The sequence below is a fragment of the Lipophrys pholis genome, assembly GCF_963383615.2.
Source record: "Lipophrys pholis genome assembly, chromosome: 11".
Taxonomy (NCBI): Eukaryota; Metazoa; Chordata; class Actinopteri; order Blenniiformes; family Blenniidae; genus Lipophrys; species Lipophrys pholis.
The window spans coordinates 21,853,957-21,877,331 of record NC_137631.1 but is presented as its reverse complement, the minus strand read 5'-3'; the positions used below and the strand labels follow the sequence as shown (position 1 = coordinate 21,877,331).

Below are 23,375 nucleotides of genomic sequence, written 5' to 3'. Positions count from 1 at the left end.
TTTGCATCCCCGACTTTGTGAGCCTCACCTTCATTTTTGCGGGATTTGACGAGTGTGACCTTGGCAGGGCGTGGAGGCAGGTTGTGTGAGCGGCGGTCTGAGCGTGGGGAGAGACTCCTCTCCCGCGAGCCGCTGCGTTCACGTTCCCTGTCCCTTCGGCCACTGCTCCGCCCACTGCGCCTGCCCATAGCTCCGCCCACACCGCTGTAAGCACCACTGCGTCCACTCCGCGTCTCGTATATCTCTTCATCGTAGCTGTCCTCTTCTTCGTCGTGCTCTGACATAGTTTCCCTCTCCCCGAGGCGACCCATGGGGACATGCACCTTCCTCTTCCGTCTAATTGTCTGACACAGGAAAAAAAAAAAAAACTCGCCATTAGCTTGTCCATCAGTCAATTTAAGAGGAAGTGATTTCAGTTTTGTGTTAACAGCCAAACTTGACAAGACTTTTAAATTCCAAAATGTTGCCAGTATGCCCTGTAACCTCTAAGTGAAAGTACATATCACACAACATTACATAGCACTCAGTCACATTGATTTGCCATCAGCCTGGCAGGTGGCTGATATGTTTGATGAATAATTAAAAGGAAGCTATGGGAATCCAATTGTAGTGTCAAGTCGAACTATTTTAATGACACTGTCTGAAAGACACACTTAGTGGCCACGGGGGTAAGGGGGTAGGGGCGTGGGGGAGCCTGACAAAAGCATGTGTTTGTATATCTGTATTGTTCCATACTTTTTGTTTTCGTCACTTCTCCTCCAGACTACACCAGTCCTTCCTTTGATTTGGACCCAGGATCTCACCTGTGGTCCTGTTGAAACGTTCCCAGTGTGGTATGGAAAAGATCTTCATGAACTTGCTAAAGACAAGGTCTCCTTTGAATAATTCAAAACAATATTTCTTTGTTATGCAGGCATGGACCCTTGTTTACTTACTACTGTTATCTGATTGAGATTTGTTTCCAATGAGGAGATAAGCACTTATATAGGGTTATTAACATTTATTGAGTAGTTGATTGTCTTCTCCTACAGTGGGACTGGTTTCTACACGCTCCCGGGAGGTGAGTTGAGTAGAGTGAAGTCTGTGCAAGTTAACAGGCAGAAGACTATTAAAAAAATGGAGAAAGGGCATCAAAAGCCATCAGGTGTGTTACCTAGAGTCGTGTTGTCATTTTTTAGTTTTTAAATAGTGTTTTGTTTTGTTCCATGGTAGTTTTGGGCACACTCACAATAGAGTCAGGGTTAACAGTATATATGACATTCCTGTTTTAAACAGTCTGAAAGGTTTCGGGCACTTCTCTTTAAAATAGCTTTAAAAAAAAAAAAAAAGAAAAAAGGATTGCTGACACTCACAATTTTGGCAATTTTCCCACTTTTACGAAGTTGCTGGACAGCGTATGCATGCTCCACGTTGTCCATGGAGACCGCATTAACCATAACAACTCTGTCATTTTCCCTAGAAAAAAAAGACACATAATAGCTTTAATGGAGTCTTTCAACAGCAGGATGATTCTCAAAACCAGGAATAAATTCCATGCATTAATCTGACTTGGCTGCCAATAACAAATCTTACTGCAGTAGGCCTTCTGCTGGGCCTCCCTTCAGCACATCTGAAATGACAATGGAGGTCTCGCCACTCTGAAAATGAGGGTTATCCCGACCTCCTGATATGGCTATCCCGAAGCCAAACCCTGGTGCCTGCACAGTCGAACACAAAAAGAGTGTGCAGTTAGCTTTATTGTTGAAGCAAAGGTGGTACTAATGTGTATTACACATGTGAACAGAAAGAACAACACTATCAATGAACCAGGTAATTTAGAACATTACACAACCTTTAGACATCACACACTGCTGTGTGTGATTTCAGCAGACTCTAGAACTGAATAGGTATTTCTTTTTCTTTTTTTTGCAGACAGCAGGTATATACAGTAACTGCTTAGTGGATGTGCAGCCTGTGTGCAAAAATATGCTGATGCTGCATTTGGAGCTCGTTATTTAGGATCTGCAGCCCAAAAAACTTGGGAATGAATCACGGAGAGGAAGAGCTCTGTTATAACTTTGTTGTTTTGCATCGTCCACCTGCAGCCATGTACACATCCAGCAAACATTCAGACAGAAGAACTTGAAAATAGCAGAAAAGAAAAGTGCATGCATGGGGAGGGAAAAAAAGGCAAAACAGGCAGAGGAAAGAGATTTTTGGAGAGAAACAGATAACAGCTACCTACCCTGTGCAGTGTTACTGTGTGCTGTTCCCAAATGACTGTCTCCTCCATTGCTGCACTCTGAAAAGCAGAAACGCATATCGTTCACCAAAAAGCACAGAAATAGATCATCAAAGACAAAATAATGCAAGAGAAAACACAATTGTCCTTTTCTTGGACACGCAACACATGGAAAGGGTTTCCTTTCAAAATACCACATTGATTTCAGTCAGATTCATTAATTCAACACTTCATTTGTGCTACAAAACAAGTGTAAATTGTTTTACAAACTGCAAACTAATAATTATTTGAAGTCCAAACTATTAAATGTTCAGGCAATTTATCTCCACTTAGCAACTTGAATAGAACAAAAGTTTATAAAACTGTTCATAAAATAGTGTTAATGTTGTCTCAATGATGAAACTTAACCTATAATGTGTCAACTGTTGCTTACGAGCACAAATGTACATTTTCACAGCAGAAAAATAATTATGCTGACTTGGTAAAACAGTGCAAAAATTTTAGCTTGCTCCTGTTCTAAATAACAGTTCCCTTTGGGTGTTTAGTTTTTTTATTTGCCGTGCGAAGCTCAAAGACCGACAAGTGGTTTTTAAAGTGTGGGGCCGGCCTCCACTTGGGGGCACCAGAGAGCTCCAACAGGGCACAGCACCAGGGAAAAGCCATGGGTTTGGGGGATGCCTTTTCCTTTGAGTGATTGAGAATAAATAATGACAAAAATAAGTAGAGGGTGAAACTATTCTAATGATTTTATGAAAATACAAGTCACAATGCCTTAAAGGAGGTGCAGCAAGAAGTGCCAGGGTTTCATAGAAGAACACTTTAAGACACAATGAAACCAGGCCTATAATGAGCCTTTAGAATGAATTCCAACCTCAGTACCATTAATCACAGAAGGTAAGATGAAGGTCGGTCCTCCAGCTGTAGGTTAACACGGTCCCCTGCACCCTACAGAGAACTTCTTATCTCATCTTTGCTTCTGTATCATTTCACCTGCACTATCACGACACATTAGATATTTAAAGGCTGTATCTAAAATACTATCAGATCCATTCCTTTGGAGGAAAATCACTACTCACATCGGGGCACCTAAGGCAATAACTGCCATTTGTCATGTAAATTGATCCTAGTTGTTGACCTTAATGGGCGAGACTATCACACATTTCTCCTCCCGCTCTGCTTGTAATTTCTTTGACACCTGGAACACATTAAGTCTGACCACCTATGCAGAAATCGCAGATCTCGCGTTGTGGCACATTAAAGTGTGACAAAAGATGAGCGAAGGGAGGTTAATATCACTGTGAAAGCAGCTGCAGATCTTCTGCTTGGACCCTCCGCTGACATCACTGCTGCTGTGTTGGCAGCTTCAAACATAAAACATCCAGCAAGTGTCATTGCAGCTTCAAGCTGAAGACGAATATGCAGCACAACGGCATGACAACCTGCTAATGGTATGGCTATCAAGTCCAACAGAGTGAGACCAATGGATTAAATGTGCTTGAGCCAAAGGCAGAATATGGAAAAAATTAAATGTTAGCAAACATGATAGTATAAAGAAAACAATGTGCAGCTGAGTTATTGAGTACTGGTTATTGTATTTACCAAAACACCAGAGGCAGCTGGCTAGAAAACGAACTCTGCTTATTGTTTTACCGCCCGGTTTTCATTCGGCACACTGTCCTTATGTGCGTCGTGACCTGTCGGCCAAGTGCCAAACATTAGCTGGCGTCTGGGAATACAAGCAGCTGAATAAATCGCCACAAGTGGCCCCAGACTTTCTCAGCTTGGCAGCAACTGTCACAAACCCCACAAGCCGCTTATGGTGGGACTCACACGACGAGGCTGAACAAAAGTTTGAAGAAGGGAACTCCCACTGGCCTTTTACAATGAATATACTGCCCTTAAGCGGGAGGGGAAAAAAGGACATCTGAATATTAACAAGTCTGGTGGAAACAGAAGCAGTTCTCTCACTGGAAACTTTGGTCTTTGGGGGAATTTTCAAGGATGTTTGCCTCTGGGTCTGGACTCTTGATCAGCACTATGGAGGTGTAGAGGCAAAAAAGTGAAACATTTCGCTAAATTTTAAAATGTTTTGCACTCCTTTTCAGTTTATATTTGAAAGTATCTTTGACGGTATGTATACTCGATACCACTACCACAAACATATACTGTATAAATATGTTTGTTTTTTGTGCTTGAGATGCAGTATAATGCCACAAAAAGTGATTTTGTATTTTGGCAAAACATGACTGGGGAGTGCTTATTATGGTTAATCCGACTCTACAGTTTTAGATCACCACGAAATTACTCAAATAGAAAATGGGACAAAACAAGAGGAATCCAAAACTCAGTAAAACTTCAGTTCTGGAGGAAAACGCAACATAACCCATTTAGTTGGGTCCTGCAGTGCTCCTCTCTTCCTTTCTTTTTCTTTGTCTCTCTCTTGCACACCTTTCACTTTGAAGGGATGTAATTTTGCTTTCTCCTCCTGCAGCGCTTGTTGCTCTGGTAACAGAGAGGGAACAGTGTGGTGTTGTTCAAGTGGCCTGACATTTTCAGGACGTGTCTGACGGTTCTTCTCAGCTGTGGGAGGTTTAAATAAAGACACGGCTGAATTAATACTCAAACAAAAGCAGCAGGTTTTTTTTTTTTGGTACATTTCAGATGAATGCCACTTGCTTGTTGCGCCACGAGCATCTAAACAGAGGCTGCTGTAATGATCTGACATTTGTCAAAACTTAACAAGCTCTTCTTCTGTAGAAATGAAGCATACATAACAAAACTTCTCGCTTCACATTTGACTTTATCCCACAAGCCAACCACAGTCTCAATGGTCCATTCAGTGTAAATGATACTTATCTCGATGGGAAACTAAAAACAAGATGGACAAAAACAAAGTCGGTGTCCCATTGCTTCTACGATGCGCAAGGGTTCCATACTCTTCCTGTGTACAGTTTGCAGTGAAGCTGCATCCAGTGACTGATGAATTTTAGCCACGCTGTTGTGTGCGCCCTTTATGGCCACAATCAACTGGTGCCAAGAGAAGCTTCATGCTACAATCCAGAGCCAGGGCTGGCAGCCGCTCCACAGCAGAGACACAACATGTTGGTCGGGTCGCGCTTGGGGGAATTACAAGCCGGCAACTTGGGAGCCAGCACCACGACACAGATGGATTTGAACACAGACAGATAACGCACAGCTGAGAAGAGGAAAACGACCAGAAAGCGCCGATGAAAAGTGTCTGTGTCATTACATAAATGGTAAACAACAAAATCATGAATAAGCCCATTGTGATTTTGTTTTCCTGCAGAAAAAAAATGAAAGATAGCATGACTATCAAGTAATCCACAGCCAATCTTTAAAACCTTTCATTTCCACTTGTAAATCCATTAGGGAGTGAAAACTAATGATTAATGTTCACGGTAGTTTATAATTTTCCTTATCAACGTATCAAAAATGACCATTACCATTTCAAAAAAACTTTAGCCTGCTTGATTTTAGTCTGAGCAGTGATAGCTGTCAGCATGCATCATCAAACATGAAACAATACAAGTAAAAGTTATGATACCATGGTCTATACACGTATATAGACATTTGAAAAACACAACCAAAAGGAGCTACTTAATGCAATAGATAGTATAGTGAATCCATTCTTATGTCAGTTACATATACACTTGTATAAACATATAAAAAAAAAAGAGTTATAAGAAGTTAAAACAACCCAACTAAAAAGCAGTTTCTGGCAAAACGAGGCGAGGTGCAAAGATTACTTTCCTGGGCAGCTTGTTTATTTTTTTTTTTAAATATCTTTTTCTTCCGCTGGATTGTTGGGAGCACTTACACAAAAAGCACATCAAAACGTGTGGGAAAATTGCGAATAGTATTCTACGACTTTTGTTAAAGATTCAACAAACAGTTTCTGCTAAAATCGCAAGAAACTGTGACAACACTGATCAGCCGAGGCGGAGGGGATTTTGGTGAAATGCACAAAATAGAGGGGATACTCGGCAGGCACACACAAAATTTCATCAGAAATGTTCACGTTTTTCTTGCAATATGTACATCTTTATTTGTTCATGTTATATTTTAGAGCACATCACTAAAATTCGCCATGATTTATGTCTTAAGTTGTCTGGGTCTGCATATGGATCACAATCAGCAACTATTTCTATTCAAACTGATATATATTTCTATATGTATTGGTCAATATCAACTTAACTTTCGATCTCATTTGATATGCTCAAACCGAGCTATTGATATTAAACATAGTGGAAATCATTGTTGGTCAAATTTAAAGTGAGCTACTAATAGGCCAAGTGCTCATTTTTAAAATGTAAGCAAACCAACTCCTTTTCTGAAAGGCTCACCAAGTTCTAAAATGTTGTTACAATTCCAAAGAAAACTTCATAAAGGTGTGTGTGTGTGTGTGTGTGTGTGTGTGTGTGTGTGTGTGTGTGTGTGTGTGTGTGTGTGTGTGTGTGTGTGTGTGTGTGTGTGTGTGTGTGTGTGTGTGTGTGTGTGTGTGTGTGTGTGTGTGTGTATAAAATGGTGCAATGATCAACATGAATAGTCGGGCAACTCTGTGGTAAAACCTGGAGCTGGTTTTACTTTCAAAACCTATTTGGATAAAATGTAAGAATTTGACAGCAAATAAGCCTCATAAAAGCAGCTTTTGGGCTAAACTACAAATAGCAGTGTGTTAAGTCATACATGATGTAAATTATGAATTAAGTAATATAAAAGCTGAACATCAGTGCTTCCACTTGGAGGCAAACACTCTTGTATAAGTCATCACAATACTAACCTCACACAACCCAGGAAAAAGAAAGTCATTTTTTTTGCTTTACAGTAACATTCAAAATGAAGCAAGCAGGCCCCACTACTTTCTGTTCAGTAAAACAAACAAACTAAAATCCTATTTCATCCGAGAAAATAACAAGGCGACATGTTGGGCTGCTCAACGTTCTGACAAAGAGAATAGATTTTGTGCTGTAGTACGGTTTACGGATAAGGCAGTACCTTATTCAATTCAGACCGCTCCGGGACCAGAGGAGCTAAAAATAGTTCTCATTAATTCTGCCGTTGTGATGCTGCAACAGAGTGATTTAAGGGAAACTTGCAGCATGCACGCTGTGGAGCATTTAATAACCTCTTGTTATATTAAATGCCACAGATTGACTGAAACAAAACACTGCATCGCTGCAAAGAAAACACATTCACCTTCTCTCCTGTGTGTGTGTGATGCTGGACAAAATGAAGAGAGAAAAATCACTTTCACAAATCTGTCACAGTGCCAGGGAAGCAAAAATGCAGCTATTTAAATGTCAAAGCATTAAAACTGTTCATGATACTCAGGTTTCTTAGAGTGGTACTGAATTACGTATCTCACTCTAGATTTAGCTGATCCTCATCACTCAAGGAGAGCTGACAGCTGAACACGGACTTTGGGTAACGTACAGTAAGTATTGTCTACTGTAGAGTCCATATGAGACATCACAAGACTTTGTTCTTGAGTGTCCATATTTATGATCTAAACTATAATCCTCCTCCAGATGGACCCTCTCATGATCTGCAGCAATAAAACTGACTGAATCGGTCTCCTGCAGGAAATCAAACATTTGCTCAACAAAGTCTTACAAGCACTAGATCCTGGGAGGAATTACACCGACCAAGACGACCACACAAACAATGAATAAATTGCAATTCCTCCCACAACAATGTTAGAATTGCCTCGTGGCCAGAGACCAAAACCAACCACAGGATCACGGTCCAGTGTGGCTGCTGGCAGTGAAACAACAAAGAAGCAGAATAAGATGATTGATCACTTCAAAAATTGAAATCGATGTGCTGGAGAGTGCTGACAACTGCTGAAACTCCGCTGCTTCTGACGATACAGTCAAATGCTAATGAGGGCCTATGTTATGTTTTCACACCAGTCAGGGGATCCCTTGAGAGATAAGTGACACCCTGCACACACAATGTACTGCGGACTTCTAATGAAGGAGATGCAGCAATGCTCGAGAACCAGGAAGGTCAAGACATGAACCGGTAAAGTCGAGCTTTTAAAAAAGTTAATCACCAGCCTTCCCTGTCATGACAGACGTGCAAAATCAGAGCGACGTCACGTATTTTAACTTTTACTTCACATGTCTGGGTTGTCGTGACTATTCAGATGACGCGGGAATCACAGAATATCAGAAGTACTTACATCAGTTCATGCTGACCACTACAGAGGACACGGACAAAAGCTTCTCCAACCTCCAGCTAGTCCTCAGTAAATCCAGCAGGAGATTCCTGCAGACGCACATCAGCAGCCTCAGTGCATGACCGCACCAATCAGAGCTGGGAGGGACTTGCCCCCACCCTCCTCCTCCTCTTTTTTTTCTTCTTCTTTTTTTTTTTAAGCTCTCAAACAACAGAAATTACGACCACAGGTGAGAGATTTTAGGATACATCCGGCAACTACAACCTAACGCTTCTTCTGTCCCGCACGGGTCTGCGTCCGCTCTCAGCATCTTCCCTCCCTCCAACTCTCTCCGTACACGCTCACGGGATCGAAGCAAATCCCCTCCGGCTTGGCAGCGATCTGTGCGGGATCTGCAGTTCCGCTACAGCATGGGACTCCTCTGTACTAGCGAACATCCATCCGCAGTGTAAACTGCTGTATCGGACTTAACCCTCGAGCTGCCGCGTCGAACCAGAGCAGAATGAGCCACCAATCTGCTCAGCTTGGGGGACATTATCATAGCCCTTCCCCCAGGTGAGCTGCATTATATGCATTAATTATGTACATGGCGATGGTGACGTCCGCAGAAGATTAGCCGTCCATCGGTAAAGGTGCATCCCATCAGAACAACAAACTGAACTTTACAGCTAAAACCACAGCTACTATTCAATGTGATCTTTACACAAATGTCAGATAAAACTGTTGCATAAACAGGTGAAACTAAATGTCAAGCAACGTGAGAAATAAAGCGGTTATTAGTCATTTATTCCAAACTTCCTGATGCGGATTTTATGTGCACCTATAATTTAGGTAGGGTGTACAACCACTGTCACACAAGATAAGATTAAATGATTGCTTCTTATGTGCCTGTGTGTCATAAATTTCCATTTGTTTGCCATTTAAGATTTAAGAACGCATCCCAACAAGTTAATCAAGTCAACCAATCTACTTTGCAGGCTATGCTGACTGTGCAGTACTAATAATGAATACTGTAGCTACAATGTTGACCAGTACATAGCAAGCTATAAATCAAGGTCATTAGATTAAAAGACTGTACCAAAGCACAGCATTACAGTGATGATCTATTCTCTCTGGGTGGTCTATTATTATTCGGCACAGTTAACATCTGCTGATCATTCAAGTGTTCATAGTTTGTTTGCATTCATACAATCATGATGCGTTAATTGAAAAGAAAAATGTTTGTTTTATAGTTTGAGAATTTGTCATGACAAACAGAAAACTGAAAAGACTTTAAATATTTGAGTTTATGTGTAATGAATATACGTTTTTGGAAGTTTCCCTATTCCAATAAAATTATAGGAAAAGGGAATACAAGACAACTAAGATCTGAAAATGAACTATTTCCTCTGACACGCTTGAGTATTTAACTTTGAGTGTGAATCTGACAAATTATAGAAAAATTTGTTTCCGAAAATAATCTTCTAAAACCAACCATGTATCCATTTTCCTCACTGCAGTGCTATCACATTTACAAAACCATATTATGACTTTTTATCTGAAACGTGTGGTCACAGCATCTCATGCACAAGTTGAGATTTGGTGTGTGCTGATGAACACTTTCGAAATCTGTTCTGTAAGTTGAGACAATTCTAATGTTTTGAGGGCCATTTTGAATGTGGAAGAGATGTGCAGTTGAGGTAAAAAAACAAAGAAAAAAGAAAAAGGAGCAGGAGGCTGACTTACAGCCAATGTCTGGCCGGGTGGAAGACAAAGCAGGGACTTTGATAGCGACGCTAACCACCTGGCCACTGCAACGTTTGTCTATTGAGATTTCTCTGTGCATGTTTGGTGAAGCACAATTGCACATTTTTTTCCTCGCATACAATCCAGCAGATTTCAAGAGTCTGGTCGACAAGTGGTCAGTAGTGCCTATGTTTGTTGTAGTGGTTGAGTCACTTCAGGAGTTGCATGCCTCCTTTGTGTGTGGCTTACTGCACGGCTGCACAAACATGTGATTTTATCCTACAGCAACTTCTAACATCTGCACTTTGTGCCAACCGCATACACAGATAGACTGCTTGTTGACCTCAAGGAGGTGTATTCTCCCACATCACCAACAGGGAAACACAATAGTACAAGATGCTCTTTACAATGCACCATTTTTCTCAGCGAATATTAGGAAACCCAAGGAAACCAAAAGCAACATAATCTGTTGATCCAACATTTCATTGGACAACATGAAGTGAAGGTTACTTACAGAAAGCGAAGGGAGGCTCGTATTGACATTTGGCTATAAACCATCTCATCAGCCTCATGCACTTAAACCTCTTTTACTGTCCGTCACTGGCCACTTCTTCCATATCAAATATCTGACGTTTATGAGACAGTTATTAAAGACTGCTGTAAGGGCATCATTTGCATGCCTCCATCTCAGCCAGTGCTCTCTCTGAGCGTGTTCCGTATCAGTGGCAACCAGCGTCAATGCACTGTGCATTCAGACAAAGTAAACAGATGACTCAGCCGAGGACGGATTTACATGGTTTATATACAGATTTGTTTGTCAGAGTGAAAGACGAAAAGCATCACACTGAAAACATGAAACAAATGCACAAAATGCAATGACAGAAAATAAGGAAAAAAAAGAAAAGAAATTGCCTCAGAAATAATTTTTTTTATTTATTCTCTTGCGACTGAGGACTGCTGGGGTCTGCAACACAGGCCAAACATTGAATTCCTGAGTTCAATAAAACCTCAGTGATTTGAGACTCGGAATACTTCTGATTCGAGGCATCGGGGTTAGTACAAGAAAAGGTGCTGTGCAAGATGTGTTGTGCACTCATTGCCACAAGGAAACATGTAGAATCTCCATCAGTATTTAAAAGAACACCACCACAAGTGACTTCAGGAGGAATGTGTTGACAAAAAGTGAAGTAAAAAGTACAGCCAATGATGCTAGTTTATCCCACTTTGAGCTCAGCAAATGACAAATTACAGAATTGTATAAAAGGAGCTCACAAAGGCACCAATGTAAGATGTGGTCAGTTTCAAGATAGCCTCAATTAGGACATTCATTAATTTTCTTCCGCTTATCCGTTTCCGGGTCACGGGGGTGTCAGCCTGAGCACTGTCACCCAGATCACATCGCACAATTTAAGAACCTTCCTGCAGGTGGTGAGCCCACGGGAAGGTGGCACCCGGCGTGGGACACGAACCCACTACCCTGAGATTGTGAGTCTCATGCTCTACCAACTGAGCTAGCCGAGGGACCAATTAGGACATGTGTATCTAAATTTCACCGTGCAGCCAGTCAATAATGGCTTTGAGCAGAGGACACTGTTTGCAGACCAAACTATGCAGAACATTGGACAGAGAACTGATCAAGGCGGCATCCGAATGAAAAGGGACAAATCTGCATCACAACCGATAATAGAACAAACACAGCCAGTGTTGCTGCTTTATGTTGTTGTGAAGAGAGTTAAAGTTGAAGTATTCAACACAGAAAATGGTCTCATGCACACTGTTGTCGGTATAAGCACGCGCGCGCACACGCACACGCACACGCACACGCACACGCACACACACACAATATTATAGATAACATTCACCAGCACAGTGGGACAGTCACGATGGTCATGAAATCCATCAGGATAATGATCAGCTTGGACAAGCCTGACAAGACACTGAGACACCCATTGTGAAGGGGACAAGTTAAATTTACATCCTTCTCTGCAGCCTGAGAGCGGTGACAGATTCCATACATGCCCTGGTCTCTCCACTTTCTTCAGCCTCCCAGCCACCAAATTAATTATTTCCACATCAACGTAAGGAGACATGTAAAAAAACTACGTCACAAGTCGGAAGTTCTGCTGCTATTATGTCATCATTAATACTGCTTGTCACGACCGCAGACTGCAGGTGTGTGCGGCGACATTTTTCATTTCATACCGAAACAGTTTTACAACATAGAACATAGTTGCATTTGTAAATGTTACGTGAAAAGATCCTGAATATTTCAATGAGAGGTGTCCTGGATCTGAAGAATAATGCAGCAAAACTACCAATTTTCTAAAATCAGTGTCTATAACCCCACCAAAGGCTGCACCAGTGTTATTGTATAATTCATACCACCCCGACAGAAATACACAATATTTTTTCCAATCAATGTGTGCTTATGACAGCATCAAGATTTTGTAAAATTATTTACAATTGTGCCTTCTTGTGGATGAAATTACTTTCTTGTTAAGAGTCTTTTTCACGAAATGAAGAGAAACGTCACCTGCTGGGTGTATCTACCATGTTTTTACAGTTTTTGATGCGAGTCAATTGTTTAGCAACATCTAAAAAGCATTTAAAGAAAATCATTTGATTCGGGGTATCCACTGGGATAATTTTGACAGTTTCCAATTGGTTTGTCAAAACAGTTCAATCTTTCGAGGAAACAAGTATGTTCAACCACTTAAAAACCTGGTTTAGGTTGAGGCTTGAAATGCTACAAAATATAAGGACGTCAACATTTCCAGCAAATTCAGAGTGAAGGCAGGAAAAAATTAAAGCAAAACTATCTGGTTGAGGAAATCAAACTAAGTCACTGTGGACATAATGTCTTGATAATTACTAAACTAAATTAGTAATATATGATGATTATAATAACTGTTCAAATAAAATTCAATCAAGCACTCAAATCAATATTCTTTTAAATGATGAAACGTACTTACATTTTAAAACAAAAACACAACCAAGAGGAGTTAGTGCCAGTTTTTGCAACAACATTGCTGCATGGAGCGTTTCATTTCTTAATATTTAAGTGTATTATCAGTTCGCTTTAAATAGCACACTTTTATTTTCTTCAATAGGAATTCAAGTGTCTGGTTTTCAGTTTTGCATTTTAAACAAGTATTTCATGAGATTTTCTAACAGGCAAGCCAGCGGACACAAACTATTTAAAAAATGTTGAGTTGGTTTTAATATTCCCATCTGATAAAACATGCCAAGGATACCTTAGGGTTGAGACAAAATGCCAGTGTCAATGCTGCAGCAGCAGCAGCGGTTGGGTTTCACACTCCAAAATGGAAGCAGTCTGCAGGCCAATCTTATTTAATGTGCTAAACATTAAGGCTGACTGTTGACGCTGTAATTAACAACTTTCCAAATTACTGTTGGAGACAGCATGATAATTAGCTGTTATTACAGCATTAGCTTTCATAATATTGATGCCGTTATGAGCTGTGTACTTTCTGTCCAACACTGTGGTTCTGATGCAGTCTTCTGCTCTGTCAGATTAGTGTTTCGTTCTGCTTCCTGTTGTCTTGAGGGTTTTTATTTTTTTTTTACACAGTGTTGAAAATAGCATTAATTTATAACAGTGACAGGTGGAGAGACAGGCATCATTAGATACAATGACCATTTTGTATTGAGACTATTAAAGTACCTATACTTTATATTGTGGCTGTTCAATCAGCATATTTTCAACATGTCCCAGCTGAATTAGGAACATACCATCACCTTTTGAGCCTACTGTATCTGCCAACCCTGTTAGCAGGCTGGTGCTTTTTTTTTACCGACTCAGCAGTCACAAAGCGACACTGTCATTCATTTGGATGACTTTAAATACCAGTCCTGGGGAATTATCTGGCTATTTAGCTGCTTAATGCAGCACTATGTTCACCAGATGGATGATAACTGTACCTGTCAGTGATTTGGTGCTAAGCAGGTAGTTCTTGATCATTTATGGCAACTGCTTAGAGCATATTTATGCTCTAAGCAGTTGCATCCAAAAAGGATCCCTTGAGAGAAGCATGATAAATTTAAAGCATTGAATTCCCAGGACAAATGCAATACATTAAAAAAAAGTATAGTTTAAAATGATGTGTATGGTATGATGTGTATGGTAATGGTATGTTCCATAAAACATGGAAAAGCCACAAAAAGGAAAGAAAAAATCCCCAAAGGCTTAGATACTCACTGAAGGACGGTGATTCAGTGTGAGCTAAGTCTAAGTCCAGGCTCCACAGCTTGAGTCAGTGAATGGAACCAGAGCCTGAGAGTGTCCTGAACACACAGAGCAGGAAATCTGCTCCTGAACTCAATCAGCCCGTGGAAGTTATCAGTGCCCCACACAGAGCACACAAGAGGGCAGGAATGTGCTGATAAGCTGAGCCACTGACCTGCTCCCGCCTCCTCTTCATCACGGTGATTGAAATGAGGACAGCGGAGCCAAAGAAAAACAGTGGTGATAAGGGATGCTTCTGCATGTGAGAAATAAGGAGGTGCATACTGAAAATCCTGCAAGCACCCCCCCATCCTGACAATTCTACACCACGATCACACCGGGATTTATGATTGGTTTGATTTATACGGCCAGGCTTCTGTGCAAGAGGAGCATTAACCATAATGTAAACGACCGAGTTGTTCACAGAGGGACTTACTGTGCCACAGAAACATGGACTTTAATTTCCTATCTTTGGAAGAACTTGTGCAAAGCAGACTTTGCTTAGCTGTGTGACAAAGCAATAATATTTTAGTGTCCCAGCACCAATCAATCGACTAACCTGTGAGTCACGTTATCTCCAAAAATGACCCATGAAAACGTAGGCACCATAAAGTATTCAAGAAACAGATATTACCCATAAAGCCTGATCCACAATATGCAACAAATGAGGAATGTAATTAAATAGAATTTGGTCCCTATGTAAATCATTTTTCAACAAAAGCACAGCTGTATGAAAAAATAAAACACACGCTAAAAACACGAAAATAATTTAGTACATGCCAAGATAGACGTAAGCAGAGAGGATATATTATTTCAAGGTCATTATTTCAAGGCTATTTCAAGGAGCTAAACCTATTTATTCTTTACTAATGTGGTTGCACCCCAAGGCTATGATTGACACTAAAACACATCAACAGCAAACAAACATTTCCAGCTGAATTCCGACCAGAAGCTTTTCATTTTGATCCACATTATACTTACTGGTCCATTCCCTTTTTATCAACAGTATGAGCTTTTCAACCATCATTGCACTTATATTTTGTGTACTGCTAAGTAGCAGCAAAATAGTATACAAGAAGAATGTTGAATAAAAGTACTCTTAAGTTCATACTTGTCATTAATATGACTATTTAAAAAATGTGTATTTTCAAAAGGTCAGTTATCATTAGGGACCATGCTAAGGTTGCCATCCATTTCCCTTGCTGTATTGTGGAGCAGCTTTTTTAAAAGAGAAAGAGAAATACATGATATTAAATGCTAAAGTCTTAACGGTGGAGACATACATAAGGGCTTTAGTTGCAGGTTTTCGCTCATGTAAAAACACATGTGGGTCTTTTTGTTTTTTTTTGCTGCAGACATGTTGTTCAGTGTCCAGTGGTTAACGACAAAAACACAGAGCATGTACTTGTCACCCATGGGTGGAGATATTCGGTAGGATGGTGGATGCAATGCAAATTTAAATATCCTCAAAGTCTAAGCCAGGAGGTAAGCCAAACCCCATAATGTATATGTAATCTGTCAGAAATCTATTTCCTGTATGATACAAAAATACAAATTAATACACAACTCAAAGAAAGTGCAGTGCTTCATGTGGTAAAATGTCACACGAAATGATGCGTGCTGTGCCCGTTGTCATTAGCAAATGCTTGAGCTCCTAATTCCAGACTTTTTTCTATAAATACACAGCACCACAAAGCTCCAGTCAGTCAAATTTAACTTAAGCAGGCAAAATATCAGATCCGTTTGTCCTTCCAAAACCTCAGTGCCTCAGATAACTGCTTTTCCCATGACAGCTTAGGGCAGCATGATTTAAGGGGCAGCACATATGACTGCCCTTGAGCAGCTAGATATTTCCTTCTTTACAGGTGACATGTTTGCCAGACTCATTCCAAGCACAACTCTGTCAAATGACTCATTTGTGGAGCAAAAAAAGCCTGTTTAGTCATGCAAGGAAAACATTTAATGGCTTACAGGAGCATAATCTGTGATGTGCCACTCTGCCACTTCTTTTGAGGAATCTATTTTTCCAGCCCAGCAGTATTTTGTTTTCTTGTGACATTACTATCCTGACTACGAGGATGATACATTTTGGTCACAAACAGATGTATGAGAATCCAGCACTACAAATCCCGGCAATGAATCATCATGCCTCCACTGAAAGATACACCAGCTGTATACAGTACAGTAACTAAGCATCATTTCCATTATTGACTGATGTGTTGAAGAATTTATTGATTGCTAAATGAGCCATTTGTTTTTCAAAACATTGGAAACCAGTACATAATGCTAACTGATGTTTCAACCAACCGCTTACAAACAAAGGATATTTTGTTGATTTTTATAGAGAACCAAAAATAAGAGAGTATGTTTACATTCAAGGAGAAGAGGCTATTTGATCATTGTCACTAAGCAATATCACTGCAGTTCTTCAATATAGTTTCTTATGAGCTGCTTCCACATTCTAAACCTGAATAGCAAAACAAAAACAGTCAAATTAAAGACAAACTTAAGTGTATAACAAGACAAGACCACACCGGCCTCACACTACTACCATGTTACACGAATGCAACCTTTATGAAAAGGGAAGTGATGACAGAGCTTCCAACCTAGATACTTTATAATTATGTGATGAATGATTCATCCACACATGTGAACTGAGCTTGTGAGACCTTTCTTATATCCCCAAGCAGTGAGAGTTGTACAAAATAACTTCATTTATAAAGGCAGCTTTTAGAAAGTAAAGATCTCAAACAACATGACATTAACAAACAAAACCTCATGGTTTAGTGTGATACAATTTTCCAAATCAAATATAAATTGTTGGTCTGTCTGAAACCCACTTTCAAATCAGTGAAACATGTATTCTTACATTATCATTGGAGTCGCAGAATGTACATTTAGTTATCTATGGTACATGGTTTATTGGGTGTTACAAGTTGATTGGCAGGTGGACTATATATGGGGGAACTTTTTCTTGTTGGGCAGTTTGTGGTTGCTGAAGTGGGTACATGTCAGGATGTTTGGAGAGATGAGTGTGAGTGTACTGGACACACAGTTTTGAATGTTAATAAAAGAAAACAGTGTTTCATTGTAAATTAGGACTCTTGACTTTTATTTATTCAAAGACACCTGCAGGCAGAGCCTCAGTTAAGAAACCTGGTGTAGCATATCAGGGGCTTAAAGCATTGGCTTGGCCTCTACAATTATAAATGTGGAAATTAAACATTTACTTTTGGTGGATTTTTGTCACAAAAACAGATTAGTTGAATTTCGGCCTGTCAAACAGTTCCTGATTGTTGTGATTGTGATTATGACTAGGATGGTGTGTTCTGTTCACTTTTACTGTTGCCAAATTGCATGTTGGACATTCTTTCTGACCCAGCCTCAGTAGTCGGGTGTTAAGGTTCAGGAACACTAGTCACCTCTCAACTGGGATTCAAACCAGTTACAAGCACACTTGTGAGTAATCTAAAAATAGAATCCAAATCAGGTATCTCAGACAATTTCATTCAAAAATAAACAAATGTATTAAATCCTCTCTGGGTAGATGAGATGGTTTTGATTTGGTTTACATTGTGAAATGCACTGACACAAAAGGGATCAAGACTGATCAAAAGTGATAACAAAATAAAGACTGTCCTCTGTTATCAGAAGTCAACAGGTGGCTCCAGTTCACGTTAGCAGCAGCTCATCCTTTGGTATGGAAATGAACCCGGACAGGGAGAGAGAGAGAGAGATCGGTGAAGCCAACCCAAACAACCACAGAAGCACAGAAAAGCTTGGGCAAGCAGCTGACATGACCGTGTGTTGTTGAGAGACAGCTGGTCGAACCGTAAAAACACCGGAGCAGACACGCTGGTTATTCCCAGTCCAACCAAGAACCCGCTAACGAGCTAACATTAGCCAACTTCCAGTCTGCGTCCGCCGAGAGAACATCAAAACAAAGCCAGCCTTCTCTTGACCTTCGCCTCAGCTCAGAAAAACCGCTGTCATGTTTCCAGCCGCTGCCTTCACGCAACCACTCCCTGCTCGCCTCTATCAGTCTGACACTTAATAAATCTTGTGCCCCCCTTGATGCCCTCTTGGTCAAATCAAGCCCCTAGCTGGCCGACATTTTGTTCCAGCAGCTAGGCTAGCTCCCCTCAGCTAGCGTTCACCTGGACGCTGATAACAGCCCGTCAGTCCGGTGACAGCCCGGGCGCAGCACCTTCTCACACTTAAAACCACCGCCAACCGCAACCTCCGCGAAGAAACGGGCGACAGGCGTCGTAATTCGCGATGTCTGCTGGCAGATGACGTTAGCATGCTGGGCAACTAGCTCAGCACTTAGCGCAGATGCAGTCTGCTAGTAGCTCCGTTGCTTCGGCTCGCGCCGCTATCCGTTCCCCGCAGGGGGATACATCCACTCCCCCCCACCCCCACCCCTCCCCACTGCCGCTACACGGCTCCCGCATAAGAACGCGCTCGAACGGACCAATCGACACTACCCCCGTTCACCTTTTACGACCGAGCAGCGGTCCTCCTCACGACGTGCTTGTGAGAATCTTCCAGAGAAGGAGAGGTCCTCCCGGTGTGGCTCCAGAGCAGCAGCAGCCGCCGCACTGCAATGGCAGGCAGTGGATGAAGCCCGGTCCGTCTCTCTCTCTCTCTGTCTCTGTCTCTCTCTCTTCACCCCCCCACCCCCCGCGCGCTCACACTTCGGCTGCCTTCTCCACCGCGGTGACAGTGACAGGTTCGCCTGGAAGAAACCATTCCGGTGTGTCCGCGGGGGGGGGGAGAGCAGGAGAACGAGAGAGAGGCAGCGGGGATGCAGAGAGGCTGCCCACAGCCGCAGCAGCATCCAGCGCCATTCCAGCGTGAGAAAAAAAAAAAAAAAAAAAAACCGCCGTCGAGAAAATAAAAAACATCGGGCCGGCTTTCTCCGAGCCCGCTGCACGTATGAACGCCCGCTTCGTGATGGAGGAATGGATGCAGCAATAAATAAAATGTCTATAAATACTCATCTTTTAAAATAATTAAAGAAAATCCTACTCACAGTTCTGCAACACGAAGCCAAACAAACATATTGTTTGGATTTCTTTCATTAGTCTGCCATTTCAAGTGTGCAGAAATACACCAAGTTCACGAGGCTCTCTGGTGAGCTGCATCAGCCAATGGCTTTATACAAAGTCAAATATTGGTCGCATGGTCGAAGTGGCAACTATAATGGTTCTTTTTAATCATAAAATAGAAATAGGTAAACAATATGGCTGAACATCTGGTGTTAAGGAGCCAGCAACTTACATCACATCACATATTTGGCTCAGACCAAAACCAGAGCCGAAAATCACATTGGGCTGGAAATAAAGGCTGAGAGCAACATTAAGATTTATTTAAGTAACCTGTGTGGTCAATGCCAGAGTCACAGGGATGGTAAAGCAACAAAATGGCCTTTACTCTTCTGTCTCACTGCATTTGCAGTACATTAGATAAGGCCCACATACAAGCTGCAATATTGCAATTTTAAATGACTAAATGCAGGCTTACAGTGCTCATCCATATATGTTATACAAGTCTACTGCTCAGTTTCCTCTGCCAAATTAAATTATGTGTATATTCCTTATCTCACTAATAACAATATAAATAAGATATTTAATTTGTCCAAAATAACCTCATCAGAAACATATACATCACATACAGCAAACTCAGAGTTGTGACTGGTTGACTGATCTAAAAATAAAGCTAAATCTTGTCAATTGTCAAATCTCAAGATTGCATGAATATATTTGTTTTGGGCAATACATTTATTTGATATCATTTGGTTCTGCATTCAGGCCATATGCGGAAAGATTCACACAGCAACACCAGCCTCAAAATAATTAATACCACTGTTTGAACTTTGTATGGGCCACCAAAAATAACTTCTTTTTCCAAGTGATAAAGTTTTATCTCTTCCACAAGCTGTAAAGTAAGAACTACGCTGCAGGATTCCCAATGTTCTTGCACAGGAATGAATAAACATAGAACAATTTAGCTCCTTTTACTCAAATAGTTAGAGAGCTCATAAAAGACTGTTACAACGACAAAGCTGCTAACAGCAGCGTGGCCCCAACGCCACAAGGGTTGTTCAAAATTATTGTTTATTTTAAGATTATAGCTTGATTTTAGGATGTTGCCTTTCTGCAGTACTGTGTGTTTTAAATCACATTCATGAAGGAATGTAGAATACAATTGTTAAAACCTATGAGTCCTGAACCTCTCCTCTGCATTTGTCATGTACTGTATATTCCAATGTAAAAAAAGAAAAAAAAAGATAAATGACATAAAAACTTTCTCGTGTTATGCAGGCCTTAATATTGATGGTTTGTGGTTTGATTGATTACATGTCCTTTGAAACAAAGAACTAGTCAAGGACAAAGCACTTTCTTCCTTTTGCCTTTCTGCGTGTGTGCCTGTGCATAAATTGAAAAACTTCTTTAAAGTGATTGCTTTATGCAAAATACGTTTCCCTGGATTAAAAGCCCCGAGGCTTTTTCTGAATATCACATATCACATTGATGTTTTAACTGAAAAAAATGTTATTAAGAAATCTATTTCGATATCACGTTTAACAACAGCAAACATAAACTTTTTATAGGTAAAGCTGAGGTTGGATACCTAAGTAGTAATGACATGCTGCAGAAGGCCATTTAAAATGCAGAGGATAGAATTAAAATCCAGCCTACAGTCACGATGCTCAATACTCCTTCCCATGGGGCATACAGATTTAATCAATATACAGTAGAATGTAAATTGTGCACTGCACCAAACCCCACTCTTAAGACTTTATTGCATGCACTAGTTTTTGTGCAGGCTTCCCCAGAAGTACCTATTTCTCTGCAGCAGCTTCTGCGTCTGTTGTGTATTTTACCACTTTGAGATTGTGTGACCGTTCTTGTCACCACTACCTCTGGCAGTAATGAGCACAGGAGAAGATAGGGGTTGAATATAATGCTGGAGGAGCACAGAGGTCCTGCAATGTTGCTGACGTAGGGAGATTGCTGCAGATTCCATTGGAGGATCGGGGGAGAAGGGGGTGGGGGCATCTTGAATAGAAGAATGTGAGTTGGCCAAGGTCATAAGAAAATAGATAAACAGAGGCAGTAACACATCTCCTGTGGAAAAAAAGAAAATGATGAAGGGCACTCGTAAATGCCTCAAATATGTAAAGAAAGAACAGTAAATATGCATTAGTGACCTGCGCCTCTTTAGCTTTTTGGAGTATGGTAATGGTTGAACCTCTTGCAGCATGTCAGGACAGTGTATGTCACTGAGCATGAACGATGACAAGATGATGGCAACGGTCACTGGAAGTTTCCATCCTGCTTTACAATTTTTAAATGGTTCAAAGTATTCAAGCAGAAACAATATATCAATCCCCTCTGGAAATGAATAAATGTGAACTCTGGTTTACCATCCGCATCTGTGATTAGCGTGGTTTCATATGAGCTTAAGCCACTCAATCTACTTCTGCTGAAGCCCTTGAAATACCCTCTGCTATACGGCAGTTTTTGCATCACTAGCTCCAACTGCACAGAGGGAGATTCATATGCCATGCAACAGAATAATGCAGCTTCTTTCGCCCATCAGCACGTTTACAAATGGCAGGATCCAAAGCAGACTATGACTGCAGGAACAAATCACACGAGTGGAAAAGCAAATTAGAAATTCACAGCAGGTTGACTTTTAGAGAGCGCGGCCCCTGACGGTGAATGAGTCACCTCTCGGCTGTCCAGGTCAAGAAAACAGCCTCGTAAGCAAAGGTTGACGTGGCTATCTATGAGCTTTAATGACTGCAGCTATCGAGTGACATGACAGACGTTAAACATAGCACTGCAGCAGAGGAAAACAAATGCATCTGTCCAATAACAATGTCAGGCAAAATATGATATTTTGTGATACCGGCTTGCCAAGGCTGCAATATGATAGGTAAAACTTTGTGCTTCTTATCTTGTTACCCAGTTGTTGGTTTTACAAATTGGAGTACATCAGTGTAATCCTATAATGGAGTAAGCTGGCTACTGTACAGAGGCTTGTATTTTTGTGATTTCTGTGTTGTCCTCTGTCAGTATCACTGACCTCTAGCATGAGAAAGTAGCATACCGGCTTGACAGCCAACCTATTAATTCAGGTTTCATAATGCCTTATGATTAAGTAGGGCTACACAATCAGAGTAGAAGAGAAACACATGGGTTCATCGTCCAGAAAGTATGAGATATCATGTAAAGTCAGCAGTTAAACAAATACCTTTTAAAGGGTGCTTTACTGAGAACGCAGTGTGACCTCATTGAAGGAGAGCTGAGGATCAAGCTGGGACACAAAGAAGACACACTGCAGCATCTTGGTCTGTGTTCAGCCGGCAGACTGAATTAGCGGCAGAGCTTTTGATTAATCCCACTGTCCCATATAACAAGATATATTCCATATTTCATCAGAATATCACATTTAGATTCTCCATCCAAAGACAGATACTCGCTTTTGATGGTGATGATGCAGCCCGCCTGCTGTCTGGGCCTTTGTGTACTCAGCTTTTGTGTAAACAGCCTCTAAAGAAAGTAAACAATATGATTCACAGATCATTCATTACGGTATTTGTAGTTTCCTTCTTTGCTGATGATGTGCAATTGACAGTTAACACTATAAGCGTCAAACATGCGGCCCATGGGCCAAATTCACGGCATCATGAATGTCCACCCGGACCCACAGGACTGAAAATTCCCCTCTTTATTGAGGATTGTACTGTTTTAGTAAATGTAGTGGACTGGAGCAGAGAAAACTGTGAGACTGGAGCAGAGAAACTAATGATGTGGCAGTGAAAACAAACTACCTAATGAACAGTCCCCAGCACGCTCAGTGAGCAGTGAATGGCTTTTGTTGACATAAGTCTTAAAAACACTTCGGGATCTTTCAGTTGATTTTGCCAAATAAAGTACAAAGTCAGGTTATTTGTTGCATTTTTGAAA

General features: G+C 41.0%; 1 protein-coding gene across 1 annotated transcript in view; it reads right to left on the bottom strand.

Annotated features, from left to right (window-relative positions):
• tjp1b (tight junction protein 1b) overlaps window positions 1-23,375 on the bottom strand; it is a 71,722-nt gene that overhangs the window by 17,901 nt on the left and 30,446 nt on the right. The window contains exons 4-7 of the mRNA XM_080474937.1: window positions 2,225-2,281; window positions 1,573-1,697; window positions 1,353-1,455; window positions 29-344 (exon numbers count right to left, since the gene is read on the bottom strand). Coding sequence (XP_080331063.1) covers window positions 29-344; window positions 1,353-1,455; window positions 1,573-1,697; window positions 2,225-2,281 — 601 coding nt within the window. The remainder of the gene's footprint in view (window positions 1-28; window positions 345-1,352; window positions 1,456-1,572; window positions 1,698-2,224; window positions 2,282-23,375) is intronic.